General features: G+C 37.4%; 1 protein-coding gene across 1 annotated transcript in view; it reads right to left on the reverse strand.

The window, feature by feature from the left end:
• LOC107574310 (protein sidekick-2-like) overlaps positions 1 to 10631 on the reverse strand; it is a 51160-nt gene that overhangs the window by 20474 nt on the left and 20055 nt on the right. Inside the window, exons 15-26 of the mRNA XM_016260754.1 lie at positions 9949 to 10140; positions 8754 to 8875; positions 8555 to 8664; positions 7657 to 7739; positions 6972 to 7087; positions 6439 to 6628; positions 6253 to 6351; positions 5142 to 5336; positions 3951 to 4152; positions 3650 to 3753; positions 1199 to 1269; positions 492 to 627 (exon numbers count right to left, since the gene is read on the reverse strand). Coding sequence (XP_016116240.1) covers positions 492 to 627; positions 1199 to 1269; positions 3650 to 3753; positions 3951 to 4152; positions 5142 to 5336; positions 6253 to 6351; positions 6439 to 6628; positions 6972 to 7087; positions 7657 to 7739; positions 8555 to 8664; positions 8754 to 8875; positions 9949 to 10140 — 1620 coding nt within the window. The remainder of the gene's footprint in view (positions 1 to 491; positions 628 to 1198; positions 1270 to 3649; positions 3754 to 3950; positions 4153 to 5141; positions 5337 to 6252; positions 6352 to 6438; positions 6629 to 6971; positions 7088 to 7656; positions 7740 to 8554; positions 8665 to 8753; positions 8876 to 9948; positions 10141 to 10631) is intronic.

Here is a 10631-nt window from a genome sequence, read left to right on the forward strand (position 1 = left end):
ATTATTTTATTTTCCTTACTTTGTAATTCATTTTTCAAATATATTTATTGTTTTGGGCTGTGAATAAATTTAAATATTAGTTAATATAAAAAGAATGAGTTATAAATTAGCTTAAATATTTTAAAATAGTTCATACTGAGTATAAAATGAAGCTTGATTTAATAAAATGAAGGCCATTAATGAAGATTTCTATTTTTGTATGAACATTTTATTCTTAAATTTGATTATTATTATTAACATTAATCTATATATTAATAGTTCATTACATTTTTTTAAACATATGTATGATTTGGGCTATGAATCAATTAAAACATTAGTTATTATGAAAGACAAATAATAATGAACATTAAAGAGAAATGACTCTGCAAATAAATAAAACAAAGAGATGTGCCGTATTGGCCAAATATGTATACTTTATTTTTGGGTCATGTCTCGCTTAGGGCACACATCGAGAGACATGTCACTAGTGATACTGAATGTCTTATGCTTACATGTGAGTTCTGCCCAGCTGGTTGAAGGGCTGCTGATAGCATGAGTGCTGAAACTTCGGAGCCGATCGTAAAGTAACTCCCGATATCGGATTTGGAAGCCCAGTAGGATCCCATTAATCTTCTCCTCAGGAGGGGGCTAAGGACGACAGGACATGCTGAGCGAATGTCACCACACATAATCAACAGTGCCATTAAAGGTGAAGTGCGGAATATCTGAGCCACTTCTGCTCCTTCTGCTACTGGTCAGAAAAAAGACAGTCCCGCCCCTTTTAAGCTTTTGCCATTTGATTTGTGTCTAGCATTGAGTCATGTTGAGTACGTGCAATTGGAGGTTGTGTAAACATGTACGTTGCTAATAGCCAGAGGGAAGACATCTTTATACTCTGGATAAATGCAAGGATAAACCAAGCTTTTGCTAATTCTAAACTCAAGTTTAATAAGCAAATCAGGAAAATCCCCACAGTAAAGCGTGAATTAACTGGTTCTGGGGGAGGAACCAGTTCACTCACCTTTTTTTCCACCTGAATGGATAAAGACATGAACTAGAGGCCTGCGGCTTTTACATCCTGCCCTCTTTGAAAGGGTAATTCAGGAGTGACTTTGAGAATATGTGTTTTAGATACATACTGTGCCCTCCTGCTCTGTTATTGCAAACCGCTGATGGAAAAGCATGTAAGTGCTATAAGTGAAAAGCCCTGCCCACTTACCTGCCAGCATATCAGCACAGAGGTTGTGGTGTGTGGCGTGACAGTTAGGATTGTGGGAGATTCGTCAGGAGCTGGAGAAAGCAAGAGATACAATTAAATGGAGAGGGAGGGACAGAAAGATAATTGTGTACCTGGCATCTCTTTTAATGTTTTGCTGCATCAGCTACAATGTCTTACACTACATAAACACTGCATTGCTAAACATGCCAAGCCTGTCTTACAGCCTGATTTGTTGTGTTGGGTTTTAAACAGGCATTATGCATGGCCTGTCTCGCTTCACTAAAGTTACTTCACAACAACCAGAGATACTGTATTACCTCACTTGTTCTACTGCCTCCAGCAATGACATCATCGCTGGAACACAATAGCATCACCTTGGTTTACAATAAGAGCTTGGCTGCTATCATGACAGTGAAGTCAAGCTCTCGTAATACAGCCCGAATAGCATCTGTGTGCTATAAAATGGTCAATTCATGAAACACACATCACATACAGAATGATTTGGCTGTATATATTCAGAGAAAAGAAGGCGGCGGGACCATGTAGAGAAGGATATGGCTCTGCTCCAAAACCTAGTGAGCTGCAACACTGTCTATATATGACTAGGAATTTTTGAAAGAAGTCTCTTATGCTCATCAAGGCTGCATTAATTTGATAAAAAAAAGAAAATACAGTGAAAACAGTAATATTGTCAAAATTTGTTTTCATATATTTTAAAATGTAATTCAAACTCAAAAATCATTTTAATATGTTGACGGTGCTAAAAATATTTTTTTATTATAATTGTTAAAAGTTGTCTATGTTGCTTACATTTTTTGTGGTACTGATACTTTTTTTTAGGTTTCTTTTAATGCACACCAAATAAAAGTGAATTCCTGTCAAAAAAAAAAAAAAACCTTACTGATACATAGCACACACAAATATTGGGTGAAATAGTCCACTGAAATTATATTGAACTATTATATCTATCTTTTGGAAATGGTTTTTTTTTACCCCACAAACAAGACTTTTTAGCCTCAAATCGAATAAATCACTAATTTATTACAGCTCTTTTCCAGTGTGCCAGAAGAACCAAATGATGCTGCTAAGCGTTTGTTTGTAAGCAGTAATTCATCTGTTCATTTTTAAAATAATTTAATTGAGCGTCTCCCAAAAATCTTGTTTGCCACACTGTTTATAGAACATATGAGTTGTTGACTTCAATCTTGGCCATAACAACACTGCTGAAAAAGGCAGTTTAAAGCAGCCTACTGTAAGCTGGTTCTCCCAACCTGCACGGGTTTGTCTGGTTTGCAGATTTTAGAGGGGTTTGCGGCACTTGTCAGCTGATTAGGCTGGAAGACCATTTGCCTGACCTACTAAAGACTAGTTTGGGCAGTCTTGGACACAAGGTAAGAACATTTGAAATGCTGGATGTACAGTCCACAATAAAACACTGATAAAGAGTACAATAGAAGTGGAAAGAAGAGGAAAGGGTTAAATGTTCTGAAGGCGGCGAGACCATGTAGAGAAGGATATGGCTCTGCTCCAAAACCTAGTGAGCTGCAACACTGTCTATATATGACTAGGAATTTTTGAAAGAAGTCTCTTATGCTCATCAAGGCTGCATTAATTTGATAAAAAAAGAAAATACAGTGAAAACAGTAATATTGTCAAAATTTGTTTTCATATATTTTAAAATGTAATTCAAACTCAAAAATCATTTTAATACGTTGACGGTGCTAAAAATATTTTTTTATTATAATTGTTAAAAGTTGTCTATGTTGCTTACATTTTTTGTGGTACTGATACTTTTTTTTAGGTTTCTTTTAATGCACACCAAATAAAAGTGAATTCCTGTCAAAAAAAAAAAAAAACCTTACTGATACATAGCACACACAAATATTGGGTGAAATAGTCCACTGAAATTATATTGAACTATTATATCTATCTTTTGGAAATGGTTTTTTTTTACCCCACAAACAAGACTTTTTAGCCTCAAATCGAATAAATCACTAATTTATTACAGCTCTTTTCCAGTGTGCCAGAAGAACCAAATGATGCTGCTAAGCGTTTGTTTGTAAGCAGTAATTCATCTGTTCATTTTTTAAATAATTTAATTGAGCGTCTCCCAAAAATCTTGTTTGCCACACTGTTTATAGAACATATGAGTTGTTGACTTCAATCTTGGCCATAACAACACTGCTGAAAAAGGCAGTTTAAAGCAGCCTACTGTAAGCTGGTTCTCCCAACCTGCACGGGTTTGTCTGGTTTGCAGATTTTAGAGGGGTTTGCGGCACTTGTCAGCTGATTAGGCTGGAAGACCATTTGCCTGACCTACTAAAGACTAGTTTGGGCAGTCTTGGACACAAGGTAAGAACATTTGAAATGCTGGATGTACAGTCCACAATAAAACACTGATAAAGAGTACAATAGAAGTGGAAAGAAGAGGAAAGGGTTAAATGTTCTAACCGTCCTGTAGTGTTGTAATGGCTTCACTCTCTTCGCTGTAGTCACTGTCTCCAATATCATTAGTGGCCTTCACTCTGAACTGATAGGAGGTGAAGGGCTTCAGTCTGAAAAAAATAATAAAAATCACACACAAGTCAAAACACAGGCTGCTGCTCGGAATATGCTTTGCGTAAAGCCAGTATAAAGTTACAAGTATCGTCACTTGTTTATGGAACATCTGTGCAGTGAAGTACTGTGACTTTATGCATGAAGGACTTTCAAGTCAAATCACACAAAACTTCCCAGCAGATGTCTTTTGTACCTGTCAACAATATAGGAGCTGGACTCGTGGCTAACAGACGCAGAATGAACCGTCCAGTTCTTCTCAGGCAGCTCTCTGACCTGAACCGTGTAATACCGGACCGGCGATAAACCGTCGCTGCCGGGTTCCCATGACAACTGCACGCTGCGTGCCTGTACGTTTTCCTGAGGGACCGTGGGACGGCTGGTGGGCTGGGGCCGAGCTGGAGGTCAAAGGTCAAGCATAAGCACATTAAAAAACTTAAACAAAGACAAATATTTAAAAGTTTTTAATCAAGCCATTATGACTTTTCTTATTTAATACAGCGTATTGCCTTTTATTGCAATTTATCTGTTTAAACATATTGCTTTTAACTGTAACAGAGATCTTTTTTTGTGCTCTGAAAGCGGAATTAAATGACATACATTACAAATATATAATCTGATACATGAAAATAAAAAAAATAAAAAATCATCTCTCAGGTATATTCAAATTTTTGTCCATAAAGTTATCTTTAGGAAGTGATTGTGCCATTACCCTGAGACTAGCAATAGCAAATGGTGATTTAAAAAGCTTCAATGTAGTTTAATTTTTAGTTTAGCTATACATTTGTTAAGCAATTTTACTTGTAGCCTGGGAAGTAAGCTTTAAATTATCATTCCAACACTGGTTTTATATGTGCAGTCATACAATATGATCAATGCTTCACTGCACACTTATAATCCTGCAGAACACTGTTAACATTTTTAAAAATACATTATGAAACTCATATTACACTATATAAGAACACTTTACAACTCAAAACCTCTGATATCTACACTGGATCAGTGCACTGGATAAATAATCTAAAGTTTGATTATAATACTCTGTAAGTGGAATGTGCCTTTGCTTGAGTGGAAGTCAGTGCAGCAAAACTTTCTCCAGACGTTTCAAACCACACCAAAGCGGGTCTGGCTAGAAGGGATTGATTTGTTTTGAGCTTGACCTCAGTGGACCATAGACGTCTCCGTTCAGAGACATGAACACACAAACATGCACTTTAGATCTAATTACGTGAACCTGTGACAAAGAGATCATATGGATGGGGAAGGCACATGGATGCCTATTACTGTTTAATTTGAACTGTTTATAATTTATTTCTTGCTTAATGTCACACACTGTGATGTGTTGACATTAAGCATCTTGTTGATGTGTGACAACAATATGCATTACCTCTCTTTTCGGTGGTGACCACCAAAGCCTCCGCTGCCTCTCCCCAACCCTTGCGTGTCTGCGCTCGGATACGGAACACATACACGGATTCCGGCCTCAGTCCGGTGACGGTATACTGCCGTGCGCTGGAGTTCAAGACGTCAAACGTGGCTGTGTTGCTATTGGTGGAGTTCAGGCGGTATGTGATCTGATAGGCTGGAGAGGGAACCGATGACATCACAGAGATCAGGACAGGACAAACTGTGCTTTTCCTTGCGTGCAGTTGAGGAAATGTAACATATTTGGCTCGTTTCTTGATTAGAGGAAACGCAAGCTAATGAACAAAGGCAAAACAAATGTGATTTTGTTTACAATGGGGACGCTTAGGAGTGGAAGCAATTACACTATTTTTTTTTTGCTTGTAAGATGTTTTTTTTTTTTAAATAAATTAATACTTTTATTCAGCAATAAAGCATTAAATTGATTACAATTGACAGTACAAAATATTTCTATTTCAAATAAATGCTGTTCTTTTAACTTTCAGTTGATCAAATAATCCTGAAAAACAGTTCCTACAAAAATACAGTTTCTACAAAAATAACATTGAAATAACAGCAAAACAGTTTGCAAAATTGATAATGATAAGAAATGTTTCTTGAACACCAATCAGCACATTAGAATGATTTCTGAAGGATTATGGATGGAACAGTGAAGACTGGCATAATGACTGCAGAAAATTTAGCTTTGCCATCACAGGAATAAATTAGAAAAGAGCTATTTTAAATTGTAATAATATTTAAGAATTTTTCAGCTTTTAGTGTACTTTTTTCAAATAAATGCAGCATTGGTAAGCATAAAAGACAATAAAAAATCATACAGATCCTACACTTTGAAAGGTAGTGTAAGTATGGGTGAAAAACAGGATAAATTATTTTAATGTGATATTTGTACATTTTTGTGTATATTTGCACATGTAGGATCCGTTAACAGTCACTATTGAAAGTATTCAGGGATGTTTAACCTCATGATGGTAAAAAGATGTCATTCAGAAGACAAGCATTTGAGTATAAAAGCCAGAAAAAAGAAATGCATGCACACTCAAATGCACAAATAAGTAAACAAACTCTTGTACCCAGTATGATGCCGTTGGGTTGGGAAGGTGGCTGCCAGATGAGTCTGACAGAGGTGGTCCGGACTTCAGGAAAAAGAATGACGACAGGCGGCCCGGGCACTGATAAAAGAACATCATGAACTTTTAAAGACACATCTGATTATTTAATAAGGCAACTATTTATTTGTTGTGTACTGTCATGCTCACCGTCATCAAGGGTTCGCTCCAGGATTGAAGGAGAGCTGGGTCGGCCGTCTCCGATGCGGGTGAAGGCGAGCACCTGGATCTCGTACAGAACATACTTGCCTAGTCCGGTTAGCTGAACACTGTGACTGGCGTTTCCTTCCACTGTCCAGAACTGTAGAGGAGCGTCTGAATCCTTCTCCTTATACACCACCTGAAAGTGAAAAAGAGACTGTATCAACCTTATTTTGCGTTGCGGAAATAAGCTATTTTCTTTGAATGTGCGAGACTTCCGATTCATTAGGTGAATAACTAAAAGAATAACAAGTTTCAGTAAATGGTCAAACTACTTGTGCTACAAACCAGTCTGATGATTAGGATAAGAAGTTAAAATAATATGATAACAAAATATCAGTTTGCAATATAAGCAGTTTTAGTACAGGTAAAATATCTGAAGCAAATGTCAACGAAAGCCTTGAAAATTAAAGTTACAAATGACCGCAGCTTATAGTTTTAATGAACGGTGTTTTTTTTTTCACTTGAAAGTGCTCACAGACCTTATAGCCCAAGATGAGTCCATTCCGGTCAGGTTTGGGAACTTCAAACCAGCGGACCAGAATGCTGCTGGAGGTAGTGGCAAATGCAGAAACATTTGTGGGGCCACAAGAGGGTACTGCATTAAAACAAAGGAAGATATAAGGGTTCATACAGATGAATGTGTTGGTTAAAGGCATATAAGGCTAAATTAGCCTTTCTGAATACCTCTATGCATTCCAAATCCTTAATGGGGTTGAAATATGTGCCTTATTTATATGTGTGTGTGTGTGTGTGTGTGTACGCGTTTTTGTGACAAATGAGGACATACATTTGTATAATGACAAAGGTATGACAGGTATTACAAGGAGAAGGTGACTTTTCAGGACATTACCCCATGTCCCCACTTTTCAAAACGCTTATAAATCACACAGAATGGAGTGTATTGAAAATCTGAAATAGCACAAAGTCTCCTGTAAGGGGTAGGTTTAGGGGTAGGGTTGGTGTAGGGCAATAGAATATATGGTCTGTACAGTATAAAAACCATTACGCCTATGGGATGTCCTCACTTTTCACAAATGTAAACCTGTGTGTGTGTGTGTGTGTGTGTGTGTATAGGGGGTGGGGGGTAGGGGGGGATTAAGTGTGTGCTGATAGCCGGACACATATCACAAATGCAGTGGGGCCTGAGAGACACCAGATTTTGACCATAATTGGGGGAGTAACACAGAGAATCACTCTCCGGCACAAATCCCCGGACACAGAGGGCATGATTGCAGGAATCTGATTGGCTAAAGAAACAACAGGGAGTCATGTGTACAACCCCATGTGTTACCAATTTCCTTAACACCCACTTATTAATCCCAAACCTGTTTCCCTGAATTCTGGTAACCATGGAGAAGAAGCTGAGCAGAAGGATAAAAACGGATGATCCAGAGGAAGTCGGGTTTGCTTCCTTTTCATGGGATAGGAGGAATGAAAAGCCTTGCATGTACAGAATGTGCAGATATGTGCCCATTTAAGCCAGTTTAAACAGGAAATCCTGTGCCCATGTACTATATATGATAAATGATTTAAGACATGCATTAACCTCAACATGTGATCAATGTACATTTTTTCCATTCCATATTATAAAATGGACAGTTCCGACTATATATATATGTGTGTGTGTGTGTGTGTGTGTGTGTGTGTACTTTAATTTTTGTTTAAGTTTCATTTTTCATCTAATATGTATATTTTATTCAATTTTATTTCAACATTATTTCAATTAAATAAATAAGCTACATAAATTTTGCCTTGTCAACTTGCTGCAATGAATAAGTTTAATATTAAGTTCTAAAATCACTAAAACTATATAGAAAAGCTGTACAGAAATATATATATATAAAAAAAAAAAGAAGACAAATTTACTAAATATATATATAAATAATACTAAAATAGCATAAGTCGTCAAGCGAGACCAATCACTGCTCAAATGTGTCTCCTCTGACCACTTATGATTTAATTTCAAGGAGACCTGTCAGACAGGAACTAACTCTTCTTTCACACCCTCGAGGCCTTATTTAATAATCTATTAATGTAATAAATAAATAAATGTATGTGTCACCTATAAAAGGTGTAGGGGTTGAGGCCGGAGACCTCCAGAGAGCGAGCATCAGGCTCGTTGGCCAGCTGATGGACCATCACCCAATCCTCATTCTCTCCAATGACACCCACCTGACAGAGATTCATGCAAAAGAGAGATTCATGCAAAGATCAAATCGAGAATGTTACAACTTCACCCGCATGAATAAAGAGTGACTGACCTGGGCCTCCACTTGCCAACGAGAAATTGAGGTCTTGCCGTCGTATCCCGGCTTGAACTGTAAGGTTACTGATCGAGGGCCAATGTTTGAGATGGCCAAGTTTGTGGGAGGCCCGGGAAGCTCTGTATCGGGAGAGAGAAACGTGTGTTTTAGTTCACAAACCATCAATTTTTTGAGTTTGATTTAGTTCTGAATATAATTTTGCAATAAATCCTGAGTAGAAGAGATGGTTTCAGGACTCAAACATTAAAGAAATGTTGAATTGTGAAAATGTTTAGCTGTGTTATGCCGCCCTCTTTTGGTAAGATGAGGCTTTGTATACAGAGAAATAAATAAAAAATAAATGACAATTTTCACCTGTGAAAGTTTCTTATTTCTTCAGGAATTAAAATTTTGGCGGTTTTTACATCTAGAGGCTGCACAATGTGGTGGCATCTTGGAAAACTGATTTTTGATTTTTACTGCGAGTGACGACACATTGACCGTTCCAAAATGTACCGAGCTCTCAAATATGGCAACTACTTATTAATATCTATGTTTTTCACAACGCAACCATAGCAAGCAGAGTTGAATGTCTGCATGAAACGAATGAGAACTGTGGTACAAATCATTCCACACTCATAGCTGCTACCCAGCTTATTATCAGAAGATGAAATATGCCTCCAATAAAACACTGTGGGAATGTCATGAAAGCAGCAGGGTCTGTATAACTTTGGGTAATAAGGGTAACATGGTGCGACACTATGACCGTTCAGGATTCATACATCTTTAAACGTCTACATTTACTTTTAAATGAGTGCAGCTCGTGCATGGTTTGAGTCAGGAAGCCATAGACGGTCTAATGAAGCAATAAAGGAGAAACGATCTCTGTCGTGGGAGTCGTAATCGTGAACTCCACGCAGCCAGGGCCTCCTCCTGTCAGTTATTCTGCGGCTCTGGGCTGCATGTGTTGGTGCTGCATCGGTTCAATAATGAGAGCTCGGATATTTAACTTTATAACTCTCTGCAGTCCTTTTAATGGAGCTCTAAAACCAGTGGTGGTCTAACGCTGGTTCAGGGGAACTCATGGAAAGAGTATGTGTGTTTTCTCTTCTCCTATTAAGACTTTTCTGATCATGTTTAGCCTTTTCTGGTCTGGTTTTAATGTACAATTTGCCATAACTGTTTTGACTGGTTTGTGCGTGCATTACTTTACCTGGTGGTACTCCTGAAGAGATGGTTGAAGATGACAGCTGACCCTGACCCTTGGAGGTCATTCCGGCCACCTCAATGGTGTAAGTGGTGATAGCGGTCAGTCCAGTGACTCTGTATTCCAGAGTAACATTAGGCAGGTAGTGTGTAACCCGCGTGTTAGTACGGTTATACTCCTCCCATGATATACGATACCCTAGGAAACAAATATTATATTATATTTAATATAAATTATATGAAATTAAATATAAATACACAAAATGCATTGTATATTAATTCCAGAAAAAGTGAAATTAATTTAAATAAAAAAGAAATTAATAAATAAATAAAATTTAATATGTATTAATTGAATACATATACAATATAAGAAAAAAAAACTAGTAAATTAATACTAAACATTAAATATTATATGTAAGGTTAATACATGATGTTTAGGTCGCCTCCTCATGTCAGTTATTCTGCGGCTCTGGGCTGCATGTGTTGGTGCTGCATTGGTTCAATAATGAGAGCTCGGATATTTAACTTTATAACCCTCTGCAGTCCTTTTAATGGAGCTCTAAAACCAGTGGTGGTCTAACGCTGGTTCAGGGGAACTCATGGAAAGAGTATGTGTGTTTTCTCTTCTCCTATTAAGACTTTTCAGATCATGTTTAGCCTTTTCTGGTCTGGTTTTAATGTACAATTTGC

This window comes from Sinocyclocheilus grahami, unplaced genomic scaffold (assembly GCF_001515645.1).
Source record: "Sinocyclocheilus grahami isolate Dianchi unplaced genomic scaffold, SAMN03320097.WGS_v1.1 scaffold2179.1, whole genome shotgun sequence".
NCBI lineage: Eukaryota > Metazoa > Chordata > Actinopteri > Cypriniformes > Cyprinidae > Sinocyclocheilus > Sinocyclocheilus grahami.